Source organism: Watersipora subatra, chromosome 9, assembly GCF_963576615.1.
Source record: "Watersipora subatra chromosome 9, tzWatSuba1.1, whole genome shotgun sequence".
Classification (NCBI taxonomy): Eukaryota; Metazoa; Bryozoa; class Gymnolaemata; order Cheilostomatida; family Watersiporidae; genus Watersipora; species Watersipora subatra.
The window spans coordinates 9,188,269-9,209,393 of NC_088716.1; the positions used below are offsets into that span (position 1 = coordinate 9,188,269).

Sequence of the window (21,125 nt, forward strand, 5' to 3'; positions counted from 1 at the left end):
AAATAGAATCTTCTTTAGCTCTCAGAATGGTAGCAAAGTAGACAATTGTTTCAATGTGCATTTTATTTGGTTAGAACATAATCACAAATATTCAATAACTTATGTAATACCACTTTACATACATGTAAGTGCAATCATATTACAACGTATGTAAGATATTTCTCATACACACTGTATAAACGAATACAGAATAATTAATGATGTATTTTTGAGAAGATTTTTTTCCGTTTCGTGAGCGTATTACTATTTCGTCTTAACACAACAAAACTACGGTAAACAACTATGTGAATACGTTATGCTAGTTTGATGAAAGATCTCATATTTTTGATTAAAGATTTGTCTAAAACGATGTTTATGCTTTATTTTGTTACAAAAAATAAAAAGATTACAGACTCAATTTCTAACCGACTAAACATTGGCACTTGCTTAAAACCTCGTCGCTTAGTGCCGGCAAAACATTTGCATTTCCGGATTAAGCTCCACCTCTACAAAACGACCCAGAAACTGACCAGGTTTTGAGCCACTGCAATTATACCTGACCCACCAATACTGTTCCTGCACCTCCACATGTCAATAAAATGTAATCGTCTACATATCGTGTACACTGTACAGTTCAAGTTCATACAAAACACTAAAACAACCATTATCGAGGCGGTGTAGTAAACCTAAAAACGTCGCACGTGCTATTCTAGCGAGCAAACAATGAAATGAACAGAAGGCGGTGGTAAAGGAACTCTGCGAGCATTCTAAGCCGATATACTACACGTATTACTACTACTAATACTACTACGAGGTATTTTTACGCACCAAATATGTGTATCTGAATATCTTTATGTAGAGGCTGACTCAGAAAAGATTATACATGTACATGTATATGCTATTTTTCGACATTTATAAAAATTCGTACACGATGGATAGTTTAACAAATTTATTTTTGCTATTTGCAGGTTAGAAACATTTATTTATGTTGATGACATACCTGCCAACTCTCACGCATTGGGCGTGAGACTCACGCAATCACCCCAAAGAAAAAATGAAATTGCGTGAGAAATGCGTGAGATTTTTGCCCCAATTTCCACAATTTTATATATACTATCATTGATACATCAATTGCCCCAAAACAAAATCTCACGCATTGCCCCACTCTTAGGTTGGCAGGCCTGGTTGATGATTGTCTGTCAAAAAAGTCTTAAGTATCAGTTTCAATTAAGTACTAGCGGTTGAAGTTATTCGTAATATTTTTTCCGTTTTCGTTTATACTTTAGTCACAAATACATAGAAAAAACTTTCTAAAATAGTGTGTTGGTTCCTGCGACCAACACGTAGAGGCGACTAGGTCGGCTAAAGCCGTGGTCACACGGGCACCGAACCGAACTAAATGACGCAAAACGACGTCATTTTCAGCTCTAAAAAGTTCGGCTGAGGACATTTCTGGCCGAAACGAACTATTTCGGTACTGCTCGAAATTTCGTGCCGAACCCTTGCTCTTATTGGCTGGTTAAAATTCTAGAATTCTAGCGAGCACGCGTCACATTTCTTCTTACGTGCGTGTGAGTAAAGTTAAAAAAGAAATGGGACGATACTTTTATTTCGTTAAATAAACAACACGAAGCAATTTACGACAAGGTTCACCCGGACTTGTGATTGGGTTGCATAAATGTAAGATGTTGCACTTAAGTTTTGCATAAATGTAAGGGAATGGTTGTGATTTTCTTTCGTGTAGAATATAAGTAATGTGTCATATTCATCCTGATGAACTATCGTTGACTGATTTATTTATGTAAAACCACAGTACTATGATAAAGACTGTTTTTGTTTGTTATGTACTCAGCATAGAAAAACATTCATATGTTAATAAAAAAATATAATTATGTTGATGGGAAGGGTTAGCAAAATATTTGTATCGAGTGATTTATTTTGAGCAGCCGAACGATCTTCTGATAAATCTGCTGTGTAATTATAATTTATAATTGTTCCTCAAAGTTTTTTTGTTTACAATAGAAATATTTAACTCAAATACATAACAACTACTAATGAAACCGTGTCCTGTCTCTATGCGTATGGTATCTAGGAAGCGAAGTTACTTCGGTGGCCGTGTGACATGTGCCACGAACCGAACCGATCCTACGTCGGTTCGGTGCTCGTGTGACCACGCCTTTACTCTACCGGTCAGCATTCGCCCTTCACAGGAGGCTGTGTGCTGGTTCCCGTGACCAACACGCGGAGGCGACTAGGTCGGCTTACTCCACCGGTCAACATTAACCACTTCACACAAGCGCATGCACGAAGGAGGTTTTGTACTAGATCGACCTAGGGTCGACAGTGTTTTTATGAGTCTATTCCCACAGCACAGTCCATAGACCAAGTCTTAGGAGATAGCTATATGCCGTGGTAGTTCCTGTATTGCTTAATGTAGCAGTAGGAGTATGATTCAAATGCACTGCACGTATTGAATGAATACAAAGAGCCGAGACCCTGCCTTATGTACATCAAATTATGCAAATTAGATGCTAAGACCAGCCTCCCTTAGGGGCGTGGCTAACAAAAGAATAAAAGGGAACATAACTCCGGTTAGAAACTGTACAAGAGAGGATGGAAATCTTGTGTTCCACCACAATAGTGAGAAATAATCTTGTCACGTGAGAAAACAACTTTGTAAAACTGCAAATCAGTAGACATAAGGTACGAACTAAAATTAATAACAAAAGAATTCCTCTACCAACAACTCTTGGCAACTTACAAAATAATTAGGTTATAATGACTGATGCCACTGAATGCGACCACCAGCGATAAGTAATTGTGGGCGCTTAATGGTGGCGCTTAAGCAATGGGCGGTCCGCTGGGCGGTCCGCTGGGTACCATAGTTGAAAAGCCAATCTTTGCGTTTTGTACTTTGAATATAAATTTATATATGCTATGAAAAAAACGGACGCAAATTCCTAAACATTTTTGATTTTAAATGGTGAAAATAATCTAACCACGTGAAAAAACAACTTTGTAAAACTAAAAATCCATAGAAATATGTAGTCTGGTGGCCACAGGGCATATTTGTCATTTTTTTGCCAAGGAGGCATGAAAACAGGGTATAATGGCTCTTAAGTTTAATAAATATGACTAAAAATTCCCCTGTCATACAGCCCACGGCCAAAGTGATATTGGAAAAAAGAAAGGGTACTGATGGTTGAGAAATGCAATATTAGCTGTCAAATGGCACTGCAGCGCAATAGGATAACTACAATGGTAGCTGTAATGTACTGGGTGTGGGTGTTATTATATACAACAAACAGCAATAATGAAAGGAAAAGATTATATATATGTTTATATTTTCTCCCTGCAATAGGTGAAATGCAATATTGGCCAATATTAGATGTAAAATGCACTGATATTATTAGAATAATCAATATTGTTAATATAGTAATAATAGAAAACCAATGCACAATTTTGCTTACATTTCAAAACGTCATAGCTGACAATATCAAGAAGTTGTGATATTTATAAGGATTTTTAGAAAATCTATTCAACAAAACTATTTACAAAAAATAATAACAGTAACATATTACCCATCATCAATGTTGTTAGTGTGACTATTACACTTCAATAGTCATCCAAACTTATAATTAAATATTGTAATAATCTCATAGGAATCGCTAGAAAAAAATATCATCGTCATTTCCTTTACTTTCACTGCTTTGGACATCAGTTAGAATACCAAAGTACTCAAAAGTTTCCAAAATGTCAGTTACTTTGTAATCGGCAAAAAAGATACGATTTCTGTACTTCTACGTTAATTACAGAAACCTTCGGCAATTCGACAATGCTATAGACTGGTGAGATGTGCACGTTATTTTTTCGTGAAAAGCGCACGACTTAATGGTTCTATTATCTGTCGCTCGGCGTTTCGTTTGCTGGTCTTAACTTTTATTAAACCAAGCTTTCCAAGCGTTTTGTGACGACTTTTGGCCAAATTAATCTGTCTATTTGTGTATAATCTGATCAGATGGGTAAGTTTTAAGAGACTGTTGACAATTTACAAAGACTTGGTGACATATTTAAATAGGCTTATATGTGTTTTGTATCGTTACTATACTTTAACGACTCTACAAAACGATGGTTAAATTTGTTGATGAGATTTTAAAACAAGGGTTTGCGATGTTGTTGATGAATAATTTTCGTAAGTTGTGTGCACATGCATTTATCATAAAAACTCTCCAACTTCGCTCCACTCGTTTGGTCGTGGAATAAAGAATCCCACGCTTTATTTAACATACCTACCGGAGATATTGTTATCAAGCAGTGATTATTTGCCGTTAAAATGTGAGTAGAAAAACATAAACAAGCTTTTCTTTGCGCATTTAGCCAAATCAGCCAATCAGTTCCGTAAACATAAGTCTATGCCTTTTTGTTAGCTTATTAGCGTATTAGATTGTACCGATGACACATAGGTCCTTAGTCTGTTTCCGCTATCGCCCGGCAGAAACTGCCTTCAACGTTGGTAGTAGCAGGGAAATTTTAGTGTATCTATTTAAATTGATTACCACTGCTAGCTATTATGGATTACATTACAACAAAAATATTTGTATTACGTAAACTTGAAGAAATAATTCCTTTTATATCGTAGATCGCATGTCAGACAAGGAGTTCTTCTATGCCTTCCTAAAACTTAATCAGGAAGAGAGAGTCTCTCATGGTCTCAGAGAGGGAAAGACAGAGAATCTTTGCTGCTCCTTGGCCAATAAAAACCATAGTCAAAGCTCATGACTGTGTTATGGATGGATTTTACTACATTAGTGTAGCTGACAGAGTGCAGTGCGCTTTCTGTGGTGGAATTGTCAGGAACTGGGAGAGGGGAGATGTGCCCAAGTATCAGCATAAAAACTTACAAAAGATAGGAAAGAGCAGTTTGGTAAGTGTGCGCAGCCAATTTTTTTTCAAAATTTGGCAAACCTCTAAATTCAAAGTGTTTAACTATATAATTTTTTTCCATAATAAAAAATTATGTTAAAAGGTGTTATTTGTATGACAAGCAAGCATTTGAATGGAAACTGCAAGGCAGGGAGGGAATTGGTTCAACAAAATCTGGATTGGTGCAAAAAAATTCAGATATCTATTTTAAATCAGCCACAATTATACTAAAGTTGTCTGCTCATGTCATTAGTGCTATGCTACTCAGTATAATCGTGAACTAGGTTATCACATTCTATGTGATTGGTTGGCTGGTTCACACTATCGCCGTATATGCCACAATACTTCGGTGATCGTCGATGATAAACATGTTCACACTATCACCGACCGATTTGCATCAGCAAATACTCATGACATTTATCTTTTTAAATTTTTGCGGGGAAACCTCGGTTTTCGCATGCGAGAATCAAAAACTAGTTCCGCAGCGGCTATCATAAACGGATATGAGTAAATCACGCTATCCTCGACCGCGAATTGCCATCGCCGAAATGGTTCACATTTGAAAGACGGTCGTTGATGCTAGGCGAAGCATCGGAAAAACTTCACAGCTGCAAACTTTCCCGACCTGTCCGCGATGATTTGTCGATGCCATCAATTCACGGTTCACATAATCGACAATGAACGCTGAAAAGGAACCGCTGACAAACGGCGACATAGTGTGAACCGGCCTTTAGCTGTTAACTAAAGGGCTTACAACAAAAATATTTGTATTACATAAACTTGAGGAAATAATTTTTCTTCTTTTATATCGTAGATCGCATGTCAGACAAGGAGTTCCTCTATGCCTTCCTAAAACTTAGTCAGGAAGAAAGGAGTCTCTCATGGTCTCAGAGAGTGAATGACAGCAAACCTTTGCTGCTCACTGGCCTATATAATCAATCGTCGAGGCGCATGACTGCTAAGGAAGGGTTTTACTACACTAGTGTAGTGGACAGAGTGCAGTGTGCTTTTTATGGTGAAATTGTCAGGAACTGAGAGAGGAGCTTCTCCTAAGTATCAGCATAAAAACTTCTTCAACTACTGCAAGATGGTTCAAAGTGTGTAGCATGTGATAATATTGTATTTTTACTATTAGCAACTTGGATAGTTTCGCGGAGTGGTTGTTTTGCTAACGATAAGTAGTTTCAATGGAATATTTTCTTGCTAGCTTCCTAAATCCTAGATAAAATCTTAAAAAGAACACAAGGATTCAGTTTTGTGCAAATCATGATAGACGTTTCCATCACAAGTGCATTTCTACAGTCTGTCATTTTATAGTTGTAATATCGAATGTTGATTATTATGTTGTAGACAAGCCATGTCAGAATACCCCTATAAATAACTGCGGACTTCCTAAAGACCTCATGACACGTCAACTGAGTAGCTCTGTCAGGGATGATAGAGGTAAGTATTTGTTGATTATTTTTTGTACAAGAAGTTATGAAATCTATATTATCGTAAAACCTTCATTTATGATCACCTCAACATACAGTAAAACCTCCACCTATGATCACCTCTGTTGTATAATCACTCACCGCGTCTCCACTAGCTAGAAGCAGGAAGAAGAATGCCCTCCAACATGCCCTTCTCCATATCTATTTTGCTTTTCCTTAGCTTTCTCAATAAGCTGAGAGAGCTACCTAAACCTGCAAGCCTGTGTGAGAGGCCTTGCCTTGCCACTGCCACTAAGGCCTTGCCACTAAGGCCGATCTGGCTTCCTTAGCCCAAGTTCCTGTCATGTAGTCAGGCGCGTGAGAGACGCCTGCATATAAATAATGCCATCTTTTTTGCCCTTGGGCCCAGAACATAGACACTGTAACTATTGGAGTTTAAACGTAAGTTTGACCACCACCAGGAATCATGTTAGGAAGCAACAAACTTCAGACATAGTGTCTGACACGCATGTATACTATCCTATGGTACACTACTATAGCCTGCAATTATCATGAGCTCACCAAGGTGTTAAACTGGAACTTAGCAATTGCGCATGAGCATGAAGGTAGCCTGTGAACCAGGTGTTAACCCATGCTAAAATCAAAAGTCGCCTTACATGTATTGGTCGAGTCATCCTCTCCCATACTTACTCTCTGAATCATATCCTTTACTTCGTCTGAGGCATAAAGAGGGTGGATCATACACTCCTCCTCAGAGCCTGGCTCATCCTCTAGCCGGGCCTCCTGCTCCTCTGTCACTTTAGCCCAAGAAGTAGTCAAAGAACAAGTAACGAATTTCATAACCTTAACACATACCGTTTCCTCTCCACCATAAATTCTATTTAGGTGATCCATGGCCTGCTCATAAGTAGAATCATGAGACTCTAAACTAAATCCTACAGACTGTAGAGCCTCACGGCCATCCTTACCTATAGCACTCAATAACGAAAGCAGTTTAATGCAACCGCTAAAGTTAACCTGACCTCTATCAGCCTTACCCATTTGTAGAGTGGTAAATTCTACACAAATTAAATTCTGATAGCCAAGACTTATAAGAATTAGCTGCATCACTAGAGTTAATAAATAACCTAGGAAAGTCATTGACATTAAACCTGAATGCGGCCATAGTTAAAAATTAACGAATGCTGCTATCTCGATTATTGCACAAAAGTAATCAGAACACTTACCCTTACTCTTCTTTAATTAATTCCTGCAACACTTTCACTGAACACTCCTTTTCTTACACCACTCTCGAATGTCTACGTGACAGTTTGAGCACTGTACACTGTCAACACTGTATTACTTTTCCTTACACCACTCTCGAATGTCTACACGAGAGTCCTTCAATGTCCTTCAATCACCTTTCTCCATATCTATTTAGCTTTTCCTTAGCTTTCTCAATAAGCTGAGAGAGCTACTTAATCCTGCAAGCCTGTGTGAGAGGCTTTGCATCCTAAAACTTATCTGGCTTCCTTAGCCCAAGTTCCTGCCACATAGTCAGGCGCGTGAGAGACGCCTGCACCTACAACAACCTCAACATATAGTAAAACCTCTACTTATGATCACCTCAACATACAGTCAAACCTCTACTTATGAACACCTCAACATACAGTGAAACCTCTACTTATGATCACCTCAACATACAGTAAAACCTCTACTTATGATCACCTCAACATACAGTCAAACCTCTACTTATGAACACCTCAACATACAGTCAAACCTCTACTTATGATCACCTCAACATACAGTAAAACCTCTACTTATGATCACCTCTACATACAGTCAAAACCTCTACTTATGATCACCTCAACATACGGTGAAACCTCTACTTATGATCACCTCAACATACAGTAAAACCTCTACTTATGATCACCTCAACATACAGTAAAACCTCTACTTATGATCACCTCTACATACAGTCAAAACCTCTACTTATGATCACCTCAACATACGGTGAAACCTCTACTTATGATCACCTCAACATACAGTAAAACCTCTACTTATGATCACCTCAACATACACTCCCTTCCTGAAGTAATTTTGAATTCACATAGGTCAAAGTTTCTCAGAAAAGTAATTTTGTAAATCAATTAGAATGTATGCAGTTGTGTATAGCCATGACTTTTTGCTGTCGTGCTGGATTGTTATGTATGTATACTCCATCCTTGAATATTGGAATGTGGTTTTTAAGGTGAATGCTTAGAATATCTAGGGCGGATCACATCACAAATTTAGAAGTGTTAAAAAGAGCAGAGAGGGAACGGAACCTAATAGAAACAATCAGAAAAATACAGCTTGAGTTTTATGGGCACATAATGTGAAGGAGGGTCTAGAGAACTTGAAAACCAAGCAGGACAGACAGCGATTGACCTACTTTGGGAAGTCTAAGCATACTGATTTATCACATAGTGATTACTCAGTATGATCCCTCGGTGCTGTCTGGAGATCTCTCGGGACTGTCAAGTGGACTAGTTGAAGATAAAGTATAAGTTGATATCAAACATAAAACAACAAAAATCTGAATAGATTATGGTAGTTTGTAAGTTGAACTGTTTCAAGTCTCTATCATCACCTCTTCCTAGTCACAAGAATAGACCTCCCTTCACCCGTTTTTAATGTAAGGATAGCGTAGCAATAAAAAAAAAATTTTTTATGCTTTATTTATTTACATATAGCTATCTATTTTAATGAATTTCATTTTGCATAATCTTTTATAATTATTTGTTTCATTGCTCTATGTAAGTGTTTAGCCTTAGGTTTTTGTCGCTTGCAGAAATATTTGTGCGTATGTCGTCCAAGTGTGTTGCCTGCCTACATCAAGGTTTAACTGTATGACTCAATACGTGTCAGCTTTTCTGGGTCACCTGTTACCAGGTGTCATATGAAAGTAGCTTTTGATACACTGCTACGCTCCAGCTACTTCATTTTGCATAATGTCAGCCTTAACCTTTTCATGACACTATAATAATTGGTCTTTAAATGTCAGCTATATCTGTTTTTACTCGGTTATGCAGAACCAGCCTCTCTTGGTGACCTGAATATCAACACGGTCAAACCCAAGGATCCACCTATGAGTGTCTACAGTAAGAGAATGGATACATACCGACGATACCCTAGCGGTAACCCAATAGCTGCAGACAAGCTTTGTGAAGCTGGCTTTCTGTATGAAGTATATCGGTTTCTACTCAGTTATGCAGAACCAGCCTTTCTTGGTGACCGGAATGTCAATACGATCAGACCCAAGGATCCACCTATGAGTGTTTACAGTAAGAGAATGGATACAGACCGACGATACCCTAGCGGTAACCCAATAGCTGCAGACAAGCTTTGTGAAGCTGGCTTTCTGTATGAAGGCATCGGAGACAAGTGAAGTGCTTTTGGCGCGATGGAGCTGGTGAGACGTTCCTTGGGCAGAGCATGCGAAGTACGTGTTTAAACCTTTCGTAACTTGCTTAAGAATAGTTGTTACAATTTTGAATAATTCTTTTTGCGTGAAGTAAATTGTATTGGAGGATTTAGTAGCACTTATGTTCGTTTTCAAGGTGGTATCCAGGCTGTACTTTTGTTCAACAAACAAAGGGTGTGACTTTCATCAAAACCGCCCGGCAACAGATGACTCCTGATAACATCGCTACTGCAGAAACTCTGCTTTACAACAAGGGACATGTTTCTTTTCTTAGTGAGTTGTTTATCAGTTTATTTCAGCTCCTGGATCTTGGCCAACTTTTTCACAACTGATAGCAGTATATATGTCATTCCGACCTAGATATCTCTTTTATTTTATAGGCCAGAAGTAAACATTTTGTCTACTAAATGGTCTTGTTTAATAAAATAAGTCATGTTTTTTATTTACTGTGTTGAATTCGTAAGGTAAATTCCGCAAGTTTTTACTGACCTCTGGGTATTAGGTAGGTAATCATGTTTGTACTGCTACAGAGGAAGAGATGGAAACAAGTGAAGAGCCAGTGTCTATAAAGGAACTTGATGGATACAAATACTGTCGATTACTTGAGTATCCAGCTGAGATCATTGTACAGGCCTATAAAGTTAATGGTGGTAAGTTGCATAGACATTGATTTTGTCTACAAAACTGATATATGCTGGTGCTGTTGTGTAAGTCAAAGTCTATGTTTAGTCATAGAGACTCTAGTTAGGGACTGACATTGACCTGGCATCTACTAGATTATAGTAGGGTTTGATTGAGATAGTCTGCTTTTACTCGTTACATACGGCTCAATCAGGGAAGGAACTCATTCTTTTGTGGTTGTAAATGTGGAATTTGAGGAACAAAGTAAGCTGGTGGATATAGTACGGGAGCTGTTTGAGGGCAACCTCAAACAGCTCCTGTACTACAAAAGACAAAAACAATTGTAGAATGTAAGAAGCCAACTAAAAAACAATCTATGTGGGAGCGGGGCCACTTCTTTTTCAAATGACAAAAAGAGTTCTCTTTCTAGAACCTGACAAAAACTGAATTAACACCGGAAATGATCAAACATAGAAACTATGTCAACGATATTTAATGATGTACCAAAAGATTGCTTCGCGTTCCATGTTCTCAAGCCGAGTTGTTGTTGAAAGAACTCGGCTTGGGTTTTGATGAACTCGAGTTGTGTAACTCGAGTTGTACAACTCTAGTTATATTTACAAACTTGAGTTGGTAAATATAACTCGAGTTGCAAACTCGGCACACTATAATTCGCCATTTAGTTCTAGTTTTACAGTACATACATACATAGTTTAATTTCTATAAGCTAACGGGTGCCTATTGATGTACCATTGTTAATATAACCAGATCTACGGTTATGCTACCGTAATACCGATATATTGCACCTTACTTTTGAAAAGTCGCGTTGCGTGTTCACAACTCGAGTTGTACAACTCGAGTTGTGAACACGCAACGCGAGGCACTGTAAGGCGTCATACTAAAGATAGGAAAGAGCAGTTTGGTGAGTGTGCGCAGCCATTTTTTGCCAATGTTTTTGAATCTTGAAGTCTAAAACTGTAAGTGCCTAAATTATATTTTCTTAGTATTAATAGAATATATTAAAAACTCTCTTTCCCTGAGCACTAATGGATAACAAGCAATTGGATGTGAACTGCACTACAGGGAGTTGACTTAACTACCTTATTATTGGCTTCGGAATTTTTATGGTGTTTATTGCATAAACAATTATTCTAGCGTTGATTAATCATGTCACTATTGCTACACACTAACTACTTTGTATAATTATAGACCAAATTAGTATAGTAAAATATGTTAACAATTGCTGTTCGCATAAAAAGTTTCATGGTTCATGCCACAAACTGTTTTACTTGAGGCACCTGCCCATGTAGTGAATGCTATATATGCTACCTAACTGTGTAACTAGTGGCTGGAGCTGAATATTGCGTTTCTTCTGGCTACTTGCACATTTTTAAAAACCCATTCATTTTCCCAACACCAAAAAAATATTGCTGAGTAAACCTGTAAGCTGAACTGGCCATAAATTTTCTTCTCTCTTTGTAGATCGCATGTCAGACAAGGAGTTCCTCTATGCCTTCCTAAAACTGAGTCAGGAAGAGAAAGAGTCTCTCATGGTCTCAGAGAGGGAGAGGCAGCGAACCTTTGCTGCTCACTGGCCAATAGAAACAATAGTCAAGGCTCATGATTGGGCTAAGGAGGGGTTTTACTACACTGGTGTAGCGGACAGAGTGCAGTGCGCTTTCTGTGGTGGAATCGTCAGGAACTGGGAGAGGGGAGATGTACCCAAGTATCAGCATAAAAACTTTTTTAACTACTGCAAGATGGTTCAAAGTGAGTTGCATGTGATAATATTGTATTTCTACTGTTAGCAACTTTGGATAATTTAATATAATGACCCCAGTTAGTCATCAAATTTATTTCTATTGCAGAAAGTTTCGAGAGCTTACTATCGAGGCAATTGCCATAAATTTCAATGTACATGTAGCCTACGTAGTTCTTTGTAGTTTTCAAATGATTGCAATGCAGTCAACCAACCAAATTAATATGCTACAATTAATAAAAACGTAAATGTCCCCAAATTTTTAAGATCAATAGTGTAGATTTTGTCTTGTTAGTTTGTCTAATGTTACTTGTAAATGTAGTCAAATGGGTAAATAATAGTAGGGGCTTCCAGCACAAGTGCATAGCCGTTCCTTTTTATTATCAAATCATTGCAGAGCAGTCAACCAACCAACACTCACAGACATAATATTGTGGCGGACGTTGCATTTACTTTATTTACTCCTATATGCCTTATACTGTCTTGTCCTTTTAAATATCGTGATTCGTCTCCCCTGTCTGTTGTATATGCTTATTTCTTAGTACCCTGTACGTTTTTAATCGGCGACGCCAATAATTATTTAATCATACTTATACTTCTTTTTATATAATTATATTCAGTTTCGACCATGTGCTATGTTTTTACTTGTTTTTGTACATATCCACCCTCTTTTTATATGGTAGTAAATTGAGTCACTCTGCAAGATGGGCCAGCCTCCCAGTGGAGTTGTGAATGCCTCTGTTGTACATTGATTATGTCGCTTACAGTCAAATCCAAACTTTTTCACTTTGAACTCATACACTCTTTCTCTGCCTGAAACAGGGGTGGATTGCAGTAGCCAGTTAAGGGAAGGTGCTTGACCTTAACAATATATAGCATGTTGATTATCATGTTGTAGACAAGCCATGTCATAATATACCTATCAGTAATTGTGGACCTCCTAAAGACATCATGACAAATTGTTGATTATCATGTTGTAGACAAGCCATGTCAGAACATCCCTATAAGTAACTGCAGACTTCCTAAAGACCTCATGACAAGTCAACTGAGTAGCTCTGTCAGAGATGATCGAAGTGAGTATTTGTTGACCACATACAGTATGAGAGTTCATTAAATGTTTAATAAATGTTTAGTATAAGTCCACATTACTATGTCAACTCTTACCATGTGTTACATTTTAGTAGTTTGGGGTGTAATATTGTGATACAGTTATTTATTTTACCACTACTGTAACAGTTACTTCTTGCTAATAGGTGAGTCACACCATGACTTCAACACCAGCCCTAACCATTTATGAACAATTATGTAGAACCAGCTACTCTTGGTGACCTGAATATCAACATAATCAGACCCAAGGATCCACCTATGAGTGTCTACAGTAAGAGAATGGATACATACCGACGATACCCTAGCAGTAACCCGATAGCTGCAGAAAAGCTTTGTGAAGCTGGCTTTCTGTATGAAGGTATGGGAGACAAAGTGAAGTGTTTTTATTGTGATGGAGCTCTTGAAAATTGGGGCTGGGGAGACGATCCTTGGAGTGAACATGCAAAGTATGTGTACAAACCTGAATTAACTGCTTAAGACACGCTATTACAATTTTTAAAAAAACTCATTTTGTGTGAAGTAAATTGTGTTGCAGGATTTAGTAGCACTTATATTTGTCTTTAAGGTGGTACCCAGGCTGCACTTTTGTTCAACAAACAAAGGGATTGGCCTTCATCAAAACTGTGCGGCAACAGATGACTCCTGATAATATCGCTACGTCAGAAACTCTGCTTTACAACAAGGGAGATGTTTCTTTTCTTGGTAAGTTGCTTATCACTTTATTTCAGCTCTTGGTTCTGAATCACCCTTTTCCACATGTGATGACAGTATATTTATTATGTCATTCTGACCAGATATTAGTTTTATTTACTAAACAATTCCAGAAGTAAATATGTTGTCTACTAAATGGTCTCTTTTAACAAAATAGGTCATTTATGTTATTTACTCTGTCTAATTTGTGATGTAAATTCCACCAGTGTTTACAGACCTCTGGATATTACTTAATCATGTTTGTACTGCTGCAGAGGAAGACATGGAAACAAGTGAAGAGCCAGTGTCTATAAAGGAACTTGATGGATACGAATATTGTCTATCACTTGAGTATCCAGCTGAGATCATAGTACAGGCTTATGAAGTTAATGATGGTAAGTTACATAGATATTGATATTCTCTACAAAACTTATGCTGATAGCTTTGTTAAAAATCAGTTTTGTTTTATCTCCCTGGCCAATGTCTACTAGTCAGAAAGCCATAGGAAGTGTCATCTTTCTTTAAAAGCAGCAGCAATTTTGGAGTTGCCATCTCTGCAAACAGAGGATCGGGGATCGGACAACTTCCCTTAGCTTGCTAACCGAAATCCACTTCAAAAAGAAAACTATTCCGGGTTACTGCAAAGTTTATAGAGTTCATACCGTATTCTACCAATTTCTAGTTTTACAACGTTGTTTTCTCACGCGACCAAGTTATTTCTCACCATTTTAGATTTGTTTTTAGGAATTTGCGTTCATTTTCTTTCATAACATAAATAGATTTATACCTATCTAAAGTGCAAAGTACAAAGATTGGCTCATCAGCTACGGTACCACCCACTTCGCGGTAAACACTTTGTGATCATTGTCACTTGGCTCTCGTAAGCTTCCAGGCATACTTATTACCTAATAACTTTGTGAGTTGCAAAGAGTTGTTGATTGTTGAGGAATTCTTTTGTTACCAAAGGTAAGTTTTACAACGTAAAGCACTCACTTTCTCACTATTTGTTGAAGCTAAAAGTATTTGCTGAAACTCAAAGTTTCATCTGTCTGCAAATCCATTAATGGGATTTGACAAATCCATTAATGGGATTTAGCAAATCCATTAATGGGATTTAGCAAATCCATTAATGCCAAATTTAGCAACGCACATGTTAAACATTATTTACGAGACAATTACTTCTTATAGTATATATATAGTATATATACTTCATATAGTATATATATAGTATATATACTTCATATAGTATATATATAGTATATATACTTCATATAGTATATATATAGTATATATACTTCATATAGTATATATATAGTATATATACTTCATATAGTATATATATAGTATATATACTTCATATAGTATATATATAGTATATATACTTCATATAGTATACTGTATACTTCCCAGTATACTGGTTTCCCTAAGAATATACAATCTTTTTTCAAGCCAGTTGTTCATTACCTCATCTCATAGCACGCAGTGCCAACAATGGTATTCACTGTAACCATTCTTCATTCTAGGTCGAGTCAGCAAAGCCACTGGTGTCGCAGGAGGTCTTGCAACTGGCGTTGCAAAACCACTAGCATTGCAAAATCTTCTGCAATTACTGCAACATGATAAGGGTCTACTCACTCTTGAGCCATCCATGTACTTTTATGAAAAAAAAATATGTTACCTTATTTATCAAACTATTTCTGAAGTCTATGAGGTTGACTTGCAACAAAATTCACATTACAGTTATTTGGTACCAAAAGGTTCACCATGTCTTACTCTGCTGTGTTGTAGGTGCTAAATATGTGGAAATGTGATTACAAGCTCTTAAAAGCTCAAAAACAAACAGTTAATCGCAGCCATCACGAAAACGCTGTATTTTGGAATCCGTTGTTTGGAGATATCGCTGCCGTGTGCCTAAACGCACTTGAGCGATTCACCAGCAAACGATTTAGTGGGCTCACAAACTGCCGTTAAAATTTTGTAGCATTAGTTTTTTCGGAGTTGTTAATAAATTTAGGTGAGTCCAGGCTTGGGGCCACTAGCAGTGCAGTGCGCACTGCACTAGTGCAGTGCATAGTGCAGCGCAATTTAAAAATAGAAATGTCTAGTGCAATGCTAGTGCAAATTTGACATGAGTCCCCGGGTGCACTAGTACAAGTGCAGTGCTTAGTGCGGATTAGAAAATTCGCATAAACGCACTAGTGCAAGTGCAGTGCACAGTGCAACATAAAATGCTCTAGTGCAATGCCTAGTGCGGATTGGAAACTTTTTCATAAATGCACTAGTGCAAGTGCAGTGCCTAGTGCGACATAGTATGCAGTAGTCTAAACTAGATCTAAACTGACTGACGCCAACTTTGAAAGGCTAATGTTCCTTCGGTCTAATGAACATCTTCTCTGAACAATATTGCTTATCAATTTCGCCATCAATATGACTTTCTGTTTACATGATACTGGTTTATCCAAGGGTAGATTTTCTTGTTGTACATAGTACATTTATGTAATAAGAAGTGAATTCTTCCATTCCATGCTTGCTTAGTATATTTAGTTATTGTAATTGTAATACATTGCACTATTTGATATCTGTTGTCATCTGCACTAGTTAATATTGAGCATTATTGTAGGTCTATGGTTTGTTTGAAATTTTAGGTGAGGCTAGTTTATTTGACAAATACATGGCTGACATCCTTTGCACGGCTATAATTGTACTATTGCAGTGGATAGCAGTAGATATCTGTTGATTATCAAGCAATTCTTGCAGCTGCTATAGGAAAAAAGCTCATTGGTCTAGTGCCTAGTGAAGTTTAATAGTGAAGTGCCTAGTGTTTTTATGATTTTACATTGCACTAGTGCTAGTGCAATGTCTAGTGCACAATAATCTTTGCTATTGCAGTGCCTAGTGCATTTTTGACTTCACTTTTCGATGCACTAGTGCTAGTGCAGTGCCTAGTGCACAAGAATTTCTGCTAGTACAGTGCCTAGTGCATTTTATATTATTACTATGCCATGCACTAGCGCTAGTGCAGTTCCTAGTGCACAAGAATTTCTGCTAGTGCAGTGCCTAGTGCATTTTATATTATTACTATGACATGCACTAGTGCAGTACCTAGTGCACCTTACTGTCGTCTAGCCAGAAAATAGTGCAGTGCGCTCAATACTCACTAGTGGCCCCAAGCCTGGGTGAGTCAATATGGCGCCTTCTAGGCAGCGACATAAACAACTTCCGCTTTTGTTATCTCACTTTCACGGATTTTATGCTACAAGAAGACATAAGAAAAAACGATTCTTGTATTTTAACAGAAATATTTTATGATTTTTATACTTACGATTTTTATGTTTGCGTATATATAGGCCTATTTATATGTATTAAATATTTACCATTCTCAAGATGGTCAACCTGCCCTAGCGTAATCCACTAGCTTTATCACTCACTGTAATTACCAAGACCACCTGCACTGTTTTGAGGTCAGATGCCAATATAGCATGAGCCTAACAAATCCCATAATACAACAAACATGTGCACAATGGGTATGATGCTATTGTAATTTAGATTTCTAAATGTTTTTAAAACCATACAAACTTTCACAGTTGTTGCCCAAAAAAGTGTTCAACATATTTCTTCATATCGAGTGACATTTGCTGTGTGTTGCTGAACTTTTTTACCAGCACTTTACCAATTATCATTGGATTATGAGCACATTTACATATATATATTTTAGAAAAGTTTCAAAACCTCTTATCGTTGGTTGATTTGCCCAGGGATACTGACACACATTGACAAGGACGGTCATTACAAATAAAATTTCATTTTCTCTGTAGTTTTTTGTGGATTTCATAAGCAGTTGTTCACTAGAGTTGTTCATAAAAAGTGTAAAGGCAGGTTAAAAAGCAATAGACAGTATTACATAGTTTAAAATACATGTAGTTTATATTTACTTGTTATGTGTCACTCAATGAGGTAAGGAACTCACTCTATTGTGGTTGTAGATGTTGAGTTTGACGAACCAAGTAAGCTGGTGGAGATAGTACAGGAGCTGAATGAGGGCAACTCCATACCTCTAGGTAAGTGTAGAGAGTTCATTAGATGACATTTGATATGTTTAGAGGTCATTGTATGTTATTAGAGGTCATTTGACATTAAAGCCTGGTTTCTATATGACAGCGCAATGATCATGCGCGGCCCAGTGATCATGCGCAATGCATTTCTTGAGTTGCGATGCAGTGTTTCCATATCGCGCATAGGTGCCATGCTTGCATTGGACAGGGTGGGTAATTTTCTTACTTTTTTGTACAAGATACCGATTTCTTCGGAAAACCCAGCCCTCCATTGCGATACTACGCTGTCATATGAAAACCAGGCTTACTCTTTCGTACGGGAGACCGATTTCTTCAGAAAACAGCCCTCCGTTTGAATCGTGGGATAGGTTGAAAAGGTCGAGCGGTGTATTGTGGGATACATCATCGCGCGCACCTGTCGCAAGGATCCATTCTGTCTGATCCTTGCGATCAGCGTACGCACGTCGCGCGTTTCCATATCACAGCCGGCCTACGCACGATGTAGTGCGCCTTGTTGCGTGCCTTGCGCTGTCATATGGAAACCAGGCTTAACTGTTCTACTAATCAACTCGCTAAAGAACTTTTAATGATTACAGACAATTATAAGAAGGAAGTAGCAAGGAGAAAGGATGACAAATCAGTCACAAATGATCTTACCGATTCAACCACTCAACCAGGAAGGTGGGTAATTCATTGGGTTGTTATCAGATAACTCTCAATAATAACATTGTCTCCCCCTGCATAACACACCTTTAATTCTTATAGGAGGATAAACGTGGTTGAGCTGATCACGAACCCTAATGATCCCTCTGAGCAGGAATGTAAGGATCTGTTTGACGCTCTCGGATGTAAAAAGTGCAGAAAGGACATGGTAAGCTTTTCTTACTATTTTATTATTAGCTATATATTTATTGCTAGGTGAATGCCCGGCGTTGATGGAGTAATAAAAAGTCTTTAGCCAGAAAATTTATTTTTATTGAACATACAATATTTACTGTTCTAACTTTTAAACTTCATATCGTGAGAAAAGGGTTTTTGTGCGGTTCAAATGAATTGAAAAAAAAACAACTGTAAAGGTTTTGAAACTTTTTCAAACAACTGTAATTTTTAAATTTTATATTATGAAAGAAGAGTTTTGGTGAAATAAATTAGGAGAAAAAATACAACTGTAAAGGTGTTTAAATGTATATGTGAAATTATTAGCAAGTAATGGCTAAATATAGTCTGTTTTGCTACGATTACAATAAAAATTATTTGGTGTACGATTATAGTTTGTTTCAGTGTTGGCATCATAAGGCAAAAATATTGTATAGAGTGGTATAGAAACCCATAGTAATTATCCAATGCAATCACTATTTTAAGGAAGCGTAAAAACAGCGTAGCTTGGTGGCTAAATGCACATTCATAACTTGGGGTTGCAATCTTTGAGTTCAAATCCAGCAAGATGCGAGCTTTTCATTCCAAGATTTTCATAACTATAACTGGACACACAGAGTCACAGACACACAAACACTGAGATTTATCTATATACATTAGGGTTTCAATGAGTCAATAGTTTACATTTCCCATTGATTTCATTATTGACCAGTTAGATTTATTGATTTGATTGTTGGTCCATTGTACATGTACTCTCCTCAGGCTAATATACTTGTAGTTTTTTTGGGTCTAATGGATGTTTTTTTTTGTAGTCTGGAGCCGTTGTCCTTCCTTGTGGATGTTACTGCCTCTGTCAGGACTGCAGCAAAGGAAATCTCCCTGCAAAATGCCCAGCTTGTGGCAGTATTGTGAAGGGAGCCTGCAGGACCTTCCTTGCCTAATTCTATGAACTCATCAATAGCTCATATAAATATTCTCAATGCTTCAGTTAAAATAGCATGTTGTGTGTTGGATCATATTCTCAGTGCCTCCGGCATCGTCCTTACTATTCAAACTTGTTGTTTATCATTATCACTGATTAGTATTATTAGTATTCTATGAACTCATCAATAGCTCTTGTAAATACTGACTTATTGATAGCGCCAGTGTGCTGAGTGTAGTCCAAAGTATTTGCGTCGGTTGGTGTGACATATGTTCCCAACTGACAACACTCCAAACCCATCTCGTCGCAGGGTCACGTTGGTGTCGTGAGATGGCTTATGTCGTCAGTCACCATCATAGTTTCATGCTTGATTTATTTTAAAACTGTTTTTATTGGTCAACACCGTGTTAAACATCAGGAGAAATTTGTTTTCATAATTTGACGATAACTAAGAATCCTGCTTAATGACTAAACTTGACGAAGTGTCTTTCACATCTTTTATCTTCGAAAAAAAATTGAGAAATATTCTTGTTCTTGTTTTCAGCTGAACAGACTCACACACGTTTATATTATAACAGTTCTTGTCAATAAATATCTAGAATATCTATTTTAATATTATTTTATTGCATTGTTTAGATACTGAAATCAAATTACCTCTAAATACACTACAATGCCTTTCGTTATCTGCTTCTATACTATGTATATGGTAACATACCAGTCACAACATTAGATTTTTCATTAGCACATTTAAAACACATCCAATACAGTGGCACTGCATAACAGTATATTCTACAGTATAACCAACCAATCGCAGTGAAGATATACTGCTGTAACCAATCGCAGTGAAGATATACTGCTGTAACCAATCACAGTGAAGATATACTGCTGTAACCAATCACAGTGAAGATATACTGCTGTAACCAATCAGTGAAAATATACTGCTGTAACCAATCGCAGTGAAGATATACAGCTGTAACCAATCACAGTGAAGATATACTGCTGTTACCAATCACAGTGAAAATATACTGCTGTAACCAATCATAGTGAAGATATACTGCTGTAACCAATCACAGTGAAGTTATACTGCTGTAACCAATCGCAGTGAAGATATACTGCTGTAACCAATCGCAGTGAAGATATACTGCTGTAACCAATTACAGTGAAGCTATACATGTTAAACTAAGAGTGAAGCTTGCTTGAAGGATTCAGCTTATTTCCTGTTGAGAGATTGCTCTCCCCTTCAGCACTGATCTGAGTCTCTGTGTGCGGCAGATGCTTTCTCATGCTTTCAAATCTACTACTCCCAGCAGCGTAGCGT

General features: G+C 37.5%; 1 protein-coding gene and 1 pseudogene across 1 annotated transcript; both read left to right on the forward strand.

The window, feature by feature from the left end:
- Positions 1-21,125, forward strand: part of LOC137404761 (two pore channel protein 2-like) — a 272,314-nt pseudogene that overhangs the window by 193,567 nt on the left and 57,622 nt on the right.
- On the forward strand, positions 4,883-20,414 carry LOC137404520 (baculoviral IAP repeat-containing protein 7-B-like). Its single transcript, XM_068090752.1, has 10 exons — positions 4,883-4,903; positions 11,884-12,171; positions 13,141-13,233; positions 13,470-13,713; positions 13,833-13,969; positions 14,239-14,352; positions 17,941-18,015; positions 18,606-18,690; positions 18,775-18,880; positions 19,698-20,414. Exons 2-10 carry the CDS (start codon positions 11,889-11,891, stop codon positions 19,824-19,826), a joined length of 1,266 nt encoding a protein of 421 aa, XP_067946853.1. The 5' UTR covers positions 4,883-4,903; positions 11,884-11,888; the 3' UTR covers positions 19,827-20,414.

Excerpts from the sequence above, each read along its gene's own strand:
- LOC137404520 (XM_068090752.1), top strand. The coding sequence starts at position 11,889 with ATGTCAGACAAGGAGTTCCTCTATGCCTTCCTAAAACTGAGTCAGGAA. Across the intron at positions 13,970-14,238 it reads GGGAGATGTTTCTTTTCTTG|ACATGGAAACAAGTGAAGAG; the intron begins GTAAGTTGCTTA and ends CTGCAGAGGAAG. Across the intron at positions 14,353-17,940 it reads GGCTTATGAAGTTAATGATG|ATGTTGAGTTTGACGAACCA; the intron begins GTAAGTTACATA and ends TTGTGGTTGTAG.